Source organism: Engraulis encrasicolus, chromosome 2 (genome assembly GCF_034702125.1).
Source record: "Engraulis encrasicolus isolate BLACKSEA-1 chromosome 2, IST_EnEncr_1.0, whole genome shotgun sequence".
In the NCBI taxonomy this organism is placed as follows: domain Eukaryota; kingdom Metazoa; phylum Chordata; class Actinopteri; order Clupeiformes; family Engraulidae; genus Engraulis; species Engraulis encrasicolus.
The window spans coordinates 25,363,973-25,379,559 of record NC_085858.1 but is presented as its reverse complement, the minus strand read 5'-3'; the positions used below and the strand labels follow the sequence as shown (position 1 = coordinate 25,379,559).

General features: G+C 43.8%; 1 protein-coding gene across 1 annotated transcript in view; it reads right to left on the bottom strand.

Annotated features, from left to right (window-relative positions):
• Positions 1–9,159, bottom strand: part of LOC134463971 (SH3 and cysteine-rich domain-containing protein 2-like) — a 42,861-nt gene extending 33,702 nt beyond the window's left edge. The window contains exon 1 of the mRNA XM_063217381.1: positions 8,512–9,159. Coding sequence (XP_063073451.1) covers positions 8,512–8,604 — 93 coding nt within the window. The 5' untranslated portion in view covers positions 8,605–9,159. The remainder of the gene's footprint in view (positions 1–8,511) is intronic.
• Between the last annotated feature and the right edge of the window lie 6,428 nt (positions 9,160–15,587).

Here is a 15,587-nt window from a genome sequence, read left to right as displayed (position 1 = left end):
ACACATTGTTTACAATTAATTTGTGGGACACGTTGTGACACCTGTTGTGAAATATTCATGTAGAAGTCATAACCTGGCTATGTGCAGAGGCTGGACATAATATACAGCATGCCAGGATGATACATGACCTCTCTGATATGTAGGGCCTAAAACCCCACAAGGAGATAGCAAGAATGTAAATATTTGTTTTTTGTTATATCAACGGTATGCAATGACAAATTGAGGAATGGATGTAAAAGGAAAGGGAGAAAGGCAGGGAAAGAGGAGAGTAGTGCATGTGCGCGGGCCTGTGTGCGTGCTTGCGTGTGAGAGTGTGTGTTTGAAAGTGTGTCTGAAAGAGAGAGAGAGAGAGAGAGAGAGAGAGAGAGAGAGAGAGAGAGAGAGATGGACAGACAGACAGAGGGAGATAGACTGGAGGGATGCAGAAAAATGGAGGATGAATGAAGGAGAAGTGGCAGGTAGCAAGACTATAAACACGTAATCACCAGACTTGTATAAAGTAGAAGTAGAAGTACACTAGTGTTGTAATTACATCTCTTAAGGCATTTTTCCACATAAAACCCAGCTGTGACGCGTGCCGTGTCGACCTTGGTGGTGCTGTAAACCAGCCCATTGTGTGTCCATTACAAATCGTGTTACGCGGAGTATGGTTGGAGTTACGTTTTTGGCATTATCTTTACATAGGCTAGTTGACTTAACGTGAGGCCGATGGATATCTCACCTATCGAAGTAGGATATAAATTATTTCAGCGACATATTTGGATGCTACAATGTTGATTTCTGCCTTCAGTTTTTATCTCAAAGTAGGTAACACTTCCAAATAAGGGGCCATAATTAACAGCAAAGTAGCTATAACCTAATACTTTAGTAAGGGTTAATAATCATTACTTAACGCCACATTAGACACATATTAATTGTTATTAATGCATATGTCAAACATTAGCAAGCAGTTACTAAACTATTAGATAACTATTACCTTGTGTTACAAGTTCATAGCATAAAAAGTATTTAACTAATAGATAAGTAAGGGTACAGTAATAGTTAAGTAGCTATTAGGTCATACTTAACTAAGGACCAAAATTAACATTTACTTAATACAAAAGTAAGGCATAACTAATGAATAAATAATACCGAAATATTGTCTGTAGATTGAGTACCCATCATGCACTGCACTTCTTGGAGCTAATATTTTCAGACATTAACTTAATTACCACAAAGGAATGGTTTAGTTTTGCTTAAAAACTATTACTCTTCATAATGTTCTGCATTCATTGTAGGGTTTTTACCATTAAAACTAATAAGTGGTATATGAACAAATTACATCTCATCACCCCACCATCATTGAGAAGTGTACGTCCAATCCTTGCTATATAATGGCTCCTGTTGCCCTTATTACAGTGATTTGAACAAGTGAACGCTAGATGTCACAGTAGACTAATTACTTGTATGCGCAGCCAACTCTATTATAAGGGTCCCAAACACCAATATCTATGGATTAATTAACCATTAGTTATCCGCAGCCAACTCTAATATAAGGGTCCCAAACACCAATATCTATCCATTAATTAACCATTAGTTATCCTCAGCCAACTCTATTATAAGGGTCCCAACTCCCAATATTTATGTATTATTTATCCATTAGTTATGCCATAATTTTGTATTAAGTAAGTATTTATTTTGGTCCTTAGTTAAGTATGACCTGATAGCTACTTAACTATTAACTGTGCCCTTACTTATCTATTAGTTAAATAATAATATACTATTGTTATCTAATAGTTAAGTAACTGCTTACTAATGCTCAACATATGCATTAATAACTATTAATATGTGTCTAATATGGCGTTAAGTAATGATTATTAACCCTTACTTAAGTATTAGGTTATAGCTACTTTACTGTTAATTATGGCCCCTTATTAGGAAGTGTTACCTCAAAGTAATACAAAACTAAAGAGCACTCCAAGAGATTTGATCAAGTGTCCGCCGAGTCATGCTGTGTCGAGCTGTATCGGGTAAAAAACGGGCAGTGGAAAGAGCCTTTAGAGTACTTCTACTTCATAGAACTCTGGTAATCGGCCCTGCCGTGGCCAAACGGTAGGGCACTCATCTGCCATGCGGCTGACCTGGGTTCGATTCCCTGCCCGGGTCCTTTGCCATCCCTTCCCCATCTCTCTCTCCCCACTTGCTTCCTGTCACCACCTTCACTGTCCTATCATGAATAAAGTCAAAAAGACCAAAAAATAAATAATAAAAAAGAACTCTGGTAATCACTATTTATATACTGCTTATACATGCATTCTATCATCATACATCTACTATAGCTAGAAGTTTGAACTAAAAACAACTAATTTTGTAATAAAATTGAAAAAGAAAAGAAAATGGCAATCAAAGATGAGAGTAGTGAAAGTGTGAGCAAGAGGGAGAGAGAGAGAGAGACAGAGAAAGAGGAGTAGAGGGATGAAAGAAAAAGAAAGAGGAGGATGGATGAAGGCGACGTGGCAGATAACACCGCTCATTACGGGAGAGATGATCCATGGCTCGGACACTGGGCCTGCGATCTGATGCTCTGGCCATGACTGATGAGGAGGAGCTGAACCCGGGACAGTCAGGTCACTCGTTTGTATTGGGTGTCTCTCGGTCTCAGAAATGCCATTCGCACATTATCTCTCTCTCTCTCTCTCTCTCTCTCTCTCTCTCTCTCTCTCTCTCTCTCTCTCTCTCTCTCTCTCTCTCTCTCTCTCTCTCTCTCTCTCTCTCTCTCTCTCTCTGTCTTTCTCTTTCTCCCTCCCTCTCTCTCTCTCACACACACACACACACACACACACACACACACACACACACACACACACACCCACACACACACACACACACACACACACACACACACACACACACACACACACACACACAAATAGACGTGATCACTGCGTACTGAAGTACTGAAATAATTTCAGGCCCACATAAATAATTTTGATGAGATGTAATTTATGTTGATTCCACAAACAGCAGCCACCTTAGTCATATACAGACCTGAAAAGGAGATGGGTGGTGTGTGTTTGTGTCTGTGTGTGTGTGCGTGCGAGTGTGCGTGTGTGTGTGTGTGTGTGCGTGCGTGCATGCGTGCATGCGTGTGTACTGAAGCATGCACAGAGGCGGATGTGGCATCGGCAGAGATGGATCATGCAAAACACTCTCCCATCTATCTTCATGTTAATCTGGGCAAGAGGATCAGCAACCTTTTCCTGGACGACCCTTTTGCTCATCGATCAAAAATAATGATGTACGTTACGTACGTACATAGCTTTTGCATGGTCTGTTTCACAACAAGCTCCACCCTAAGAAGACTCCAGTCTGCCACCAGGCCTGTCCGAAAAATAATAAAGCTCTCTGTGAAATGCCCTGTCACTGTGTATGTGCAGGGAAGTCAACAAGAGGGGGACAAAGGGGTGAACTGTCCCGGGCCAAGGGAGATGGGGGGGGGGGGGCATAATTGGATCCTCATTGCATTGAATGTATTGGGTCGGGGGCCCTTCCAGATGACTTTGTCTTGGGCCTGGCCAAAGCTGTCAGTGGCCCTGTGTATGACGACTGTCACAATCTGTCCGTCACATTCGGTTCAGTCCAGCTGCAATGGTATGACAGTGACAGTGACAGGGGCATTTGTCACAAAACAATACATAGCTGCCCTTGTGTGGAAAATGAAAAAAAAGAAACCAATCGAATCAAACTAGAATTCTAGACCATGTGTGGAAAGTTGGGAAAAGCAAATCAAGAAAGTACAAATTTAGACTGACATTTATGAGTGTTCTTCAAGGCGGAAAATTTGTGTGTGCAGTGCAGCGCTACAGATAAGTGACTCTCAGCCTTTGTATTACGGGGACAAACATAAAACATGCTGAAAAGTCATCTGAAGGTCAGACACATACAAGAAAATCAAAACCACTGATTGAATTGGTGGAAAGTAAGTGTGAATGTAAACACTGTGGTTTTGCAATTTTATGAGTGAATGCATTAGCATTCACACTTCCAAATAAGCATTAGCATTCACACTTCCAAATAAGGGGCCATATTTAACAGCAAAGTAGCTATAACCTAATACTTAAGTAAGGGTTAATACTTAACACCACATTAGACAAATATGAATTATTATTTATGCATATGGCTTAGTTTCAGTTCAAAACTATTACTCTTCATAATGTTCTGCATTTATTGTATGGTTTTTACCATTAAAACTAATAAGTGGTATATGAAAAAATTACATCTCATCACCCCACCATCACTGAGAAGTGTAAGTCCAATCCTTGCTATATAATCGCGCCTGTTGCCACTATTACAGTGATTTGAACGAGTGAAAACTAGATGTCACAGTAGATTAATTACTTAACTATTAGGTATGCTCAGCCAACTCTATTATTATTAATATTTATAAGGGTCCCAAACACCAATATCTATCTATTATTTAACCATTAGTTATCCTCAGCCAACTCTATTATAAGGGTCCCAAACCCCAATATTTATGTATTATTTATCCATTAGTTATGCCTTACTTTTGAATTAAGTAAGTATTAATTTTGGTCCTTAGTTAAGTATGACCTAATAGCTACTTAACTATCAACTGTACCCTTACTTATCTATTAGTTAAATAATTATATGCAATGAACTTGTAACACAAGGTAATAGTTATCTAATAGTTAAGTAACTGCTTACTAATGTTCAACATATGCATTAATAACAATTAATATGTGCCTAATGTGGCGTTAAGTAATGATTATTATCTCTTACTTAAGTATTAGGTTATAGCTACTTTACTGTTAATTAAGGCCCCTTATTTGGAAGTGTTACCAGGTAACACTCAGCTGTCAGGGCTTTCATTCATTCATTCATTCATTCATTCATTCATTCATTCTTTACGATAGTTCATTCATTCAGTCATTCATTCGTTACGGTAATTCATTCATTCATGGGCATGTGTAACTGAGGTTATCCTTCACTGTCCAGACCAAGTCTCGAACCAAGATCACAGCACGTTCCGGTATGGGAGGTAGACTAGCTAAACTCTAGTCAACTAAATAAGGTGAGCTTCTAGTCAGTTGGCTTAAGGAGGAAGGATTCCACGCTGAGCTCTGCTAGCCGGCTATTGTTACACATGGTAGCCACTAAAGTCCTGACAGCTGGTTCTCCTCCTCCTCCTCCTCCTTCTTCATCATCATCTTCTTCTTCCTCTTCTTCTCCTCCTCTTTCTTCTTCTTTTTTTGCTTCTTCTTATCATAATCCCAGTGTTTACATTCACATTTACTTTCCACCAATTCAATCAGTGGTTTAATGCTCTTTTATGTGTCGCACCTTCAGCATACTTCTTCAGCATGTTTTATGCGTGTCCCTGCTGTCCCTAGATTTAAGCTTTGAATATCATTGCGACGTGAAGTGAAAGCCCAACTGGGAAACTCCCAACTCCCCTTTTCATTGTGACACAGCATTCCACAGTATGCATGTGTTCACTGCACACAACAAAATTGCATTTATGCCTCACCCGTACAAGAGGATTGCCCCCAATGGCGCCCGAAAGGGAGCCGTGCGGCGGGATGGTACCATGCTCAAGGTACCTCAGTCATGGAGCATAAATGGGGGAGAGCACTGGTTAATTACTCCCCCACCAACCTTTATTAATATTAATAAAGGTTTTCCATTATATTCTCTTCTCTTCTATTCTTCTTCTTCTTCTTCTTCTTCTTCTTCTTCTTCTTCTTCTTCTTCTTCTTCTTCTTCTTCTTCTTCTTCTTCTTCTTCTTCTTCTTCTTCTTCTTCTTCTTCTTCAATATGATGTGCAGTTGTCTTAAAACCTTTGACTCATGATGCCCATATTGCATTATCTCTGCATGCGCTGTTCAAGAATGGTTTTAGACATCCACCCTCACAGAGAGCGGGGAAAAGGGGGAGAAAGGGGAATGGAGAAAGGAAAGGGAGAGAAGGGATTAAAAAAGCGAAAAAGAGGAAAAAGAGTGTTTGAATGGCATTGTGTGTGTGTGTGTGTGTGTGTGTGTGTGTGTGTGTGTGTGTGTGTGTGTGTGTGTGTGTGTGTGTGTGTGTGTGTGTGTGTGTGTGTGTGTGAAAAGGGGGGGGTTGATCTGCGCACACACTCATGCCTGTGCGGGATACTCCGGACTTGAGTGAGTAAGTGAGAAAGAGAGAGAGAGAGAGAGAGAGAGAGAGAGAGAGAGAGAGAAAGATAGAAATAGAATAAGTTAAATGAATAGAGAGAGAGAGAGAGAGAGAGAGAGAGAGAGAGAGAGAGAGAGAGAGAGAGAGAGAGAGAGAGAGAGAGGGAGGAAAGGCTGCTATTTGTCACTTGCTCGGTGACAGCTCATCAGTGCTTCTTAGCACTGACTCAGTGACCCCGCTGACACACCGCCAATCAGACACAGAGAGAACTAGAAGGGGAACAGCGGAGGGATGGAGGGGCGGAAGATTGGAGGGGTGGAAGTGGAGGAGTGGAGGAGAAGTGGAGGAGTAGAGGAGGGGTTAAAGAGTTCCTGCCATTGACCTGATGATGTGATTTCTGCTCCGCACTGAAATTGTACACGGGGCGCGTGACTGACGACAAGCCTGCATTTTACTAGGGAAGAGATGGAGACAATGAATTACTGAGATGAATCAAATTGCAAAATGAAAAGAATGGCTGCAAGGATGGAATTTATATGAGATGAGATGAATCACATCTGGTTTATTTCTTTGTACGTAGACGTGTCAAAAGCGCAACTATTCCCTTCTTCTTTTTTCCCTTTTGTGTGATTTTTAATGTGGAAATCAAGGAAGCCTTGATGGGCTACACACAGTGCTAAGACGCTGGAGCCAACCGGCCACAGGTGCAAATCTTCATGAAGGAAGTGACAACAAACTATGTGAACAGTGCAGCTCTCTCTTGCACTCACTGGTGTGTGTGTGTGTGTGTGTGTGTGTGTGTGTGTGTGTGTGTGAGTGAGAGAGAGAGAGAGAGAGAGAGAGAGAGAGAGAGAGAGAGAGAGAGAGAGAGAGAGAGAGAGAGAGAGAGAGAGAGAGAGAGAGAGAGAGAGAGAGAGAGAGAGAGAGAGAGAGAGAGAGAGAGATCACGTCATGAATTAAGAACCAATAACTGTTTCTGTCTCTCCAGGGGTACGTTTCTTTTGCACTGCCCCCTGGAGATGTTCCAGCTTTTTTACTTGTGTTAAATTCCCCTAGAGATTACAGAACAATTGAACTACGCTGCAGTCTCTTCATCTAAAATTGTGAAGAGAGAGCAGAGTACTCTATTTGCTCTTCAGAGAGGGCTTCCACAGTGTGCTCATTGTGTGCATGATCTGCTCCCATCCAGAGGTAGACGGTGGGCAGAGATTCTAAGTATGTAGAGATATGCCAATGTAATAGGTTGCTATGAGCACCTAACATGACCAGGTGCCTGTCTGCCTAAAGGGGCGTGTCATAATACTCCAAGCATTGAATAGAACAGTCCTTAGGTCTGCCTAGGTCTGCCTAAAGGGGGATCCCCCCCTCCCCCTTGCAATAATAGAACCCGGAAACAATGGGCCAACGGAACCTCTCTCTCTCTACTCTCTCTGCGGTGGGCTTGGGCTGCTTCAACACTCGAGGTTGGCCAGGCAAGGGGCCTGTAACCAGCACCAAATCTGTTGAGGGGAGACCAGGCCTACTTTCACATTGGCAAGTTAATAATACTAGGGGCCAGATAAGTGGGGTACTACTAATATCAGGTGTTTGTCTTCTTACAGGATAAATAAATGCTGTACTGTACACTGTACAATGTACATTTTGTTCTACATATGGGCTTAAATCTGTCCATTTGCACAAACCTCGATATGCGGAATCCTCGTGAGTAGGCCTACAACAAAACACAAAAACTCTCTTGCACATACTGCTGTACCAAGAGGCTGAGCCTGTGTGTTACTAAGAAAGGCCTTCTGAAGTGTGGCACACTTCAATGCATCCCCTTGAGAACGTATCAATAACTGGCGGACTTTAGAGCTTTTGAACTGATTCCCACAGAGCCCATTATTGCGCACATTTGATGCTCACGTACCCGAACACGTGCACTAGTTTTTTTGGGGGCACATAAAAGTAGGACTGTGGTCTCAGTATGTTTCGTGTATCACTCTGCTTACGTCAGGCGCCTCCTGCGAAGGGACTGACGCAAGTTGCGCGCAGGTTGTGCGGGTTAATGGAAATTGATTCGAAGTCAGCGCAACATCAAGTTTGGACCATTATCATAGCACTACTTTTTTATTTGGACATGAGTAACTTTCATGTTTATGATGAACACTTAGGTTAAATTCATTCGTTTAGCTTTAATTCGTGCACACATGCTGACCATGATAGGTCATGGTAGTTAAGTTACAGGTGCTATTGTCACATATTTCACACAAAATGAAACTGAGAACACAATATTGAATCGGCTGAGCGTGCAGAAGCTTGTCGCTTACGCATGCTAACCGCTGCTGTTTCCACAGATACGTTTTTGGCACTTACCTTTGACACGGGTGTGATGGACATAGTACTCGGTGACCGCTGAAGCGTGCCGTGAGGCTGGGATTCGTTTTCCACTTCGTTGATCTCCGTCATGTTAACAGGCGATGTGTCAGAGAGTTTCAAGTTTCTGGGGGTTTTACGCACAAGTGAAACACTTCAAGGTAATCCTTTCCCTGCGTGGTCACACGAGAGTTTGCCGTCAGAAGTGTTTCGTGGATGAAGGGTCAACAGCCTGAAAACTATCCCCAGTTCTTCACCATGTCCCTGCTCTCTCCTGAAGGGCGCTGAAGGTACCCAACGGCAGCGGCAAATCACTCCAGCGAGGTTGTAGTCAACAGGATGACCGCAGTCACTCGGCAACAAGAAGTGATTTGTTTTTTCGATGTCTAAAGACTAATCTTTTGTTACTTCAGATAGCTCTGTTTTCCACGACAGGTGACACACTGCCTCGGTGGTCAGCAACCGCTGAGTGATGCGCTCTATGTGGGATCTTGGGTGCCTCCCTTCCCAAAACAAGCTGAAACCTAGGCTATATCTGCGCCGGTGGACCCAGTAAATGCGTAATCACTACCCATGAAGTATCCACAAACAGGGTTCCTACGGCGGCACACTACGTAGTAAGAGGAAGGATGCTGTTTGTGTGGCGATTTCAACTGAGACCGTCGAGTGCGCCCTTGAGTCGTTGCGGGGGCGCAATAGTATTTCGGGGAGGTAACCCAATTTAATGCCACGCCTCTCCACACAACGCGCGGTTGGAAACATATTTTGCTCCTTTCCCGGTTTATCACTGAACTAGTCACTTTAGGTATTGAAGTTATAGCCCTTGGAGTTTCATATGGAATCAGAAGAAACACAGTCTAACACGGTGTACTTTTGTAATTTATGAAAGCCAAGTCATTGTACAACCACATGCGCACTTGCATATTACAAATTAGAGGAGACTGTTGTGCAACCAGTTACCCCCTGAAAAAGCGAATTTGGCTTCCTTGGGCAACCGTGAAAACGTCATGTAAATAGTCAAGTAGAGTGGTCGTGGTGTTCAATCTCAATGTCACAATGACATCCAGCCGTGATTATTTCATTCAGAACTTACATTAGCATGATATTAGTCAAAGTGAGCGTAATTGCCAAAGTAAACCTATTCGATCACTTTTGCCCGAGGGCCCCCTCTCTGCGTCATCCTGCGTGGCAGTGAAGAGTGGATTGGCCTACGGGACGGGTGGAACGACTGAAGTGGATTACTCAGGGCCCAAGGGCGGCTCAAACCCATTTTTAATCAACTGGCCGGTCAACCTGCCTTCTAAAACCATCTGCACCAAATATGTCAAACCATTCCCCGCGCTACCCTGGGTCGTTCTTTGCGTCATGGAACAGGCAACCGACTCACCATCACCACCTCAATCTCGATCACCAGAGACGGATTTGAATCGTCAAGAGCCTGTAGCCTGTTCCCCCCCTTATTCTCCAGGTAGCATCGAGTCAGTAAGGTAGGTAGGTAATGAGAAACTGAAAGTTCGACGTTGAGGCAATTCAAGCTTTTCATGAGAAATTGCCCTTGTTTATTTTTAGCCGCGGATCGAAAAGACCCACTGTTGCGCAAAGCAAACGGACCGACTGTTCCGTGTAGAAAAGGAGTATTCGGTTCTTCCCGCCAAACTGACATTGTGGAAGTGGAGTGACGATGTAGGCCTACAAAATGTACGCCATCAATCTCACCGCAGGGGCACCGGCCAGGTTGAGAAAGGTGTAGCCTATGGGTTCGACCTTAAAGGCCGAGAGTTATTGGTACCGGCGCATAGGGGGACCTATGCTTACCCGCTGATAAATGAGATTATTATTCACTTAAGTACAGTAGACTGAACTGCACGAGTAAGGAACTTTGCCTGCACGATCCATTCACAAAGACTTTCAACTTCCCTAGAGAGGCTGTGTTCTATTTTCTGTGTAGGCCTACAAAGTGGGAGAGACAGAACTTGTGATTCAGATTTAGTTTTTATACATGTGAATAATACATACTGAGGTTATATGCCGGCCTACTATTGATTCATATCTGTGTCTATCTGCCCCCCCCCCCCTCTCTCTCACACACAAACACACACACACACACGCACACACACACACACACACACTCACACACACACACACACACACACACACACACACACACACACACACACACACACACACACACACACACACACACACAGTCAGTGGGGGAAACAGAGTAAGTTGTACCGGGCCCAGGGAGAGAGGGGGCACAGAACTCATTACGTTGTATGTTTTGGGTGGTGGTGGTGGGGGGGACTTTCTGATTACTGTGTCCCGGCCCAGAAAAAGCTGTGACCGGCCCTGCACACACCTGCACACACACACACACACACACACACACACACACACACACACACACACACACACACACACACACACACACACACACACACACACACACACACACACTGTATACATATGAGAGATGACACATGTTGGAGCTCTGCAGAGGGCAGAATGGATGTCAGGGACAATATGTGAATGTATATGTCAAGGAATGCTCTCTGCCAATGAATGTGAATAACATTACATTACACAGGTGGCATGCATGAGACAAATGATAAAGGACACACACACACACACACACACACACACACACACACACACACACACACACACACACACACACACACACACACACACACACACACACACACACACACGCACAGGGCCTCTGACAGCCTTGTCCGGCCCGGGACAAAGTCATCTGAAAGGGCCCCCTCTCTCCTTGGCCCCAGGACAACTGTCCCCTTTATCCCCCCGTCGGCACTCCTGTGCACACACACACACACACACACACGTACACACACATGCGCACACACACACATACACACACACACACACACACACACACACGTACACACACCGACAGCAGCGAGAGCGTGCGTATGTTTTACATCTGCTGATTGACGAGCATAACAATTCTCTGTGTGCATTTCATTTTCTCCACCGCTCCGGATAAGACGAACAGGAAGAAAGAAAAAGCCACATTGCTAATCCCCCGAGATATTAGCTGTCACAGGACAGAGAGAGAGAGAGAAAGAGAGAGAGAGAGAGACGGGTCAGGGTAGATAGATAGAGGCTACGCCATTCCGGTTATAGACATAAACACATGAACTGCAGTGCTCCAATAGAATAAGCTCCACTACACACACACGCGCGCTCGCTCGCACACACACGCACGCACGCACACATGCACACACAAAGGCACGCACGCACACACTGACGCACGCACGCACACACTGGCGCACGCACGCGCGCACACACACACACACATAGTGCGACTGGATGTTTAGAACCCAGCTCAGTGCAACAGATGGATGGGAGGGAAGGTGGCATTAGATGGTTGACGCAGTGCCAATCTCCACGCCTGGGGCCGCTGACAGCTTAAGCCAGAGACAGGACCAAGTAATCTAAAAGGGGGCCCCCAAAACACCGACCCACCCAATACAAACAAGGCAAGGCAAGGCAAGGCAAGGCAAGTTTATTTCTATAGCGCATTTCATACACAGGTGCAACTCAATGTGCTTCACAAGATTAACAAATGCAAAAAGAAAGGAAACATGGAAGAAAGAAGGAAATAAATTAGAGTCAAAGAACATTTAAAACATTAAGATAAAACATAAGATAAAATGATAATAATTAAAAAATAATAATAATAATAAACATAAAAATAAAAAATAAGAATTTGAGCTAGGGGAAAGCATCTGAGAACAGCTTTGTCTTGAGTCTAGATTTAAAGCTATCAATTAGTGGGTGCATTTTTTACATCATCTGGAAGTTGGTTCCAAAGCTTTGAAGCATAGAAGCTAGAGGCTGCCTCTCCACACTTTGTTTTGACTTCTGGAATCACCAACAAATTCTTCTCCGTTGACCTTAGTGACCTGGTTGGTGCATACAGCTGAAACATATCCAGTAGATATGTGGGTCCCATTCCATTTAATGATTTAAACACAAGTAGCATTGCCTTAAAATCAATTCTGTAGCTTACTGGGAGCCAATGCAGCGATCTTAAAATTGGAGTAATGTGGTCGAACTTCCTTGTTTTTGTAAGAACCCTTGCTTACAATGAAGTGAGTACCCAATTCTGGGCTCCTCTCTGTCCCTGGGCCCGGGACAACTAACCCCTTTGTCCACCTCCCTGTCGGTATCCCTGTTCCACGCAACTCTCTCTCCCCCTGCTCCGCTTTCATTAACTACAGACGTCCATTTCAGAACTGCACAATGGAGCAAATGTATTCTCAAACAAAGAGCAAGCAGACCGACAGACAGAAAAAAAAGCCACCCAGTCGAGTCTGTCCATTTTGGCGAGTGCATCATCTCTCCCAGCCGACATCACAGTACTTTCACCTTACGTGCCAAAAATACAACCCCCCCCCCCCCCCCGCCCCATCCACTCTCTTTTCACCCGTATAAACAAAACCACAAACCCCTGAGTGTGCCTGTGTGTGTGTGTGTGTGTGTGTGTGTGTGTGTGTGTGTGTGTGTGTGTGTGTGTGTGCTTGAAGGAGAGAGAGAGTCATCCAGCTCCGGAAAGCAGCCCTATACTGTTGTCTGTATGTGTGAGAGAGGGCGAGGGGCAGTGAGTAGAGAAAGTGAGTTTGTGAGATGTGAAAGACAGAGAGAGACAGAATGTGTGTCTGTGAGTGACTGACTGTGTAAGAGTGAAAGAATGAAAGTGACAAATGGGAAGAGAAACAGAAAGAGAAATGGCGAGAGAGAGAGAGAGAGAGAGAGAGAGAGAGAGAGAGAGAGTAAGAGAACAGTGATGAGTGAACAGAGAGGGGAAAGTTTCCAAAGCGCATCCCCTGAGACACTACAAAGGCCCTGTCAGTGTTTGATGACATCAAGGTGTCCCGGCACCAGACCGAGAGCGGATATAGGACTCGGCAGGACCTGTCTGTGTGTGTGTGTGTGTGTGTGTGTAGGGCCACAGACAGTTTTGGCCAGGACCAGGACAAAGTCATCTGAAAGGGCCTCCCAGTCCATACATATAATTCAATAGGGACCCAATTTTGTCCCCCCTTCTCCTCTGGCCTCGGACAACTGACCCCTGTGTCCCTACCGTCAGCTTTCCTGCGAATGTGTGTGGGTCACACACACACACACACACACAAACACACAGACTCCCGGCCGGCTACATAGTATCCCCCCAGGCAGGTCAGGAGGGGCAGGATGCAATCTGCAAAGTCAGCCCAGGTCAGCCGAGCAGACAAACAAGTCTTCATTCTCAGGTGGACGGATAGATTGCTTTGCTCTGTGTGTATGAACATTTGAGGGGCAGGGGGGGTTCATAATGTTTCAATGCTGAGCACTGAGGCCACTGGACTTGTTCTTCTTCCAGGAGGATGTCCGGTTGCCTTACAGCCAAGGCCACAGAGAGCAAGAGAAGGGATGGAGAAGGTAATGAAAAAGACAGAGAGAGAATGAGAATGAGACTTTTAAATAGGGCACAGATTTTTTTGTGTGGAACGATTCGGAAGTGCTAATTTAAGGAGAGAGGCAGAAGTCCCAGGCCAGCCTTCATCATAGCGACCCAAATGCATAAATCTGTGGCGTTGTGACACGGCCACAGCCAGTCAGCCACACATGACAAACCCTGGTGTCAAAACCCTCTGCGCTCTCTCTCACTCTGCCAATCTGTTCCTATGGTAACCTCCAGAGCCATGGAAGTAAGAGTTAGGCTTATCCCTCGGACCTCCGTGTTCCGTTTTTTACACAAAGATGTCGAGTCATGGAGCCTTTGACACACAGATCATCATTGAAATAGTTCCAAAATAGTTCCAGGAAGTGAGCGTCAAACACAGAGAGTGCAGTAAAGGTAAATATAAATGATTTTAATTCATTTTTACGTCATCTTCGCTTGTTACGTGGTGGTTATGTGTAAGTCTATAGCGAAAAGAGAGTCGCTGCTTAAAACTATTCGAATGTATGTGAATCATGTCACCAACTGACTTCCTGCACCCCGGTTCTCACAACTCTGGGGTGAATTTCTCAAAATCAAAGTTGCTTACTACATTAGCTACTTTGTTGCTTTCAATGCATTTTCCCATTGGCAACTACCAAAGTTGCTAACAGGCTAACAACTTCCCTTTAGAGAAACTCACCCCTGAATGAATTCCATGGCTGTGGAAAAAAACAAAGCTCTAAGCCGTATCACCCTACGCACCACTGCCATCTTGTGGCCAAATCTGAGTTTCGCATGCAGGGCTGAATACACTATTGAAAAAAAAATTATTGAGTTATGTAGCAATAGTACATCAATACGGAAGACAAAATAATCAAAGACGAATCTGCAAATGCAGACAAAGCCAGTGGTAAGTGTTGGTGAGTGTAATTGTGAAATCTTTCATGCGGATGATATGGACTGGTTCCGGAAGAAAAAAACCCTAATCATATATCAGAGGGGAAAAGGCCACAGCAAGACAGACAAAATGTGAAACTGAAAACAAGCTTTTACCAGCAGAGAACTTGGACTAAAAATATGTAACTTGGAAATGTAGAAAAATGTTTCAGAAAACTCTTGAGGACTGTAAAAGACTGTCACATTCAGGCTACACAATGGTGAAGAAAGCTGAAATTGGAATGGCTTAGTGCGAACATAGTGAGAGGTAAGACCACAGCTCTTTCAAAAAGATAAGAGTGGTGGTAGTGGTGTAATCCAAAGTTTACAGCCCAGTTACAACCAATAAAAACTACAACACTTCTTAAAAGAAAACGGAACTAAGGTTAGGTGAAAAGAAGAACTTGTCTTGACCATGGCACTCAAAGTTTTAAGTGGTCCAGGAGGAGAAGTTCTAAGGCACTCAAGGTTGCAATTTTTTTAAAGACTTTTTTATTTGGCTACAATAAAAAAGCCAAATAAAAAAAGAATTAAAAAATCACAACCTTGAGTGTCTCAGAACTTCTCTTCCTGGACTAAACTTGAGAGCCCCTACACTGAAGGAAAAAGGTGAAGACCCAGAAGCACTCCAATTATCTGCTTGTGTTTGAAGTTTAAAGTGGATTTATTTATTATGACATTGTAG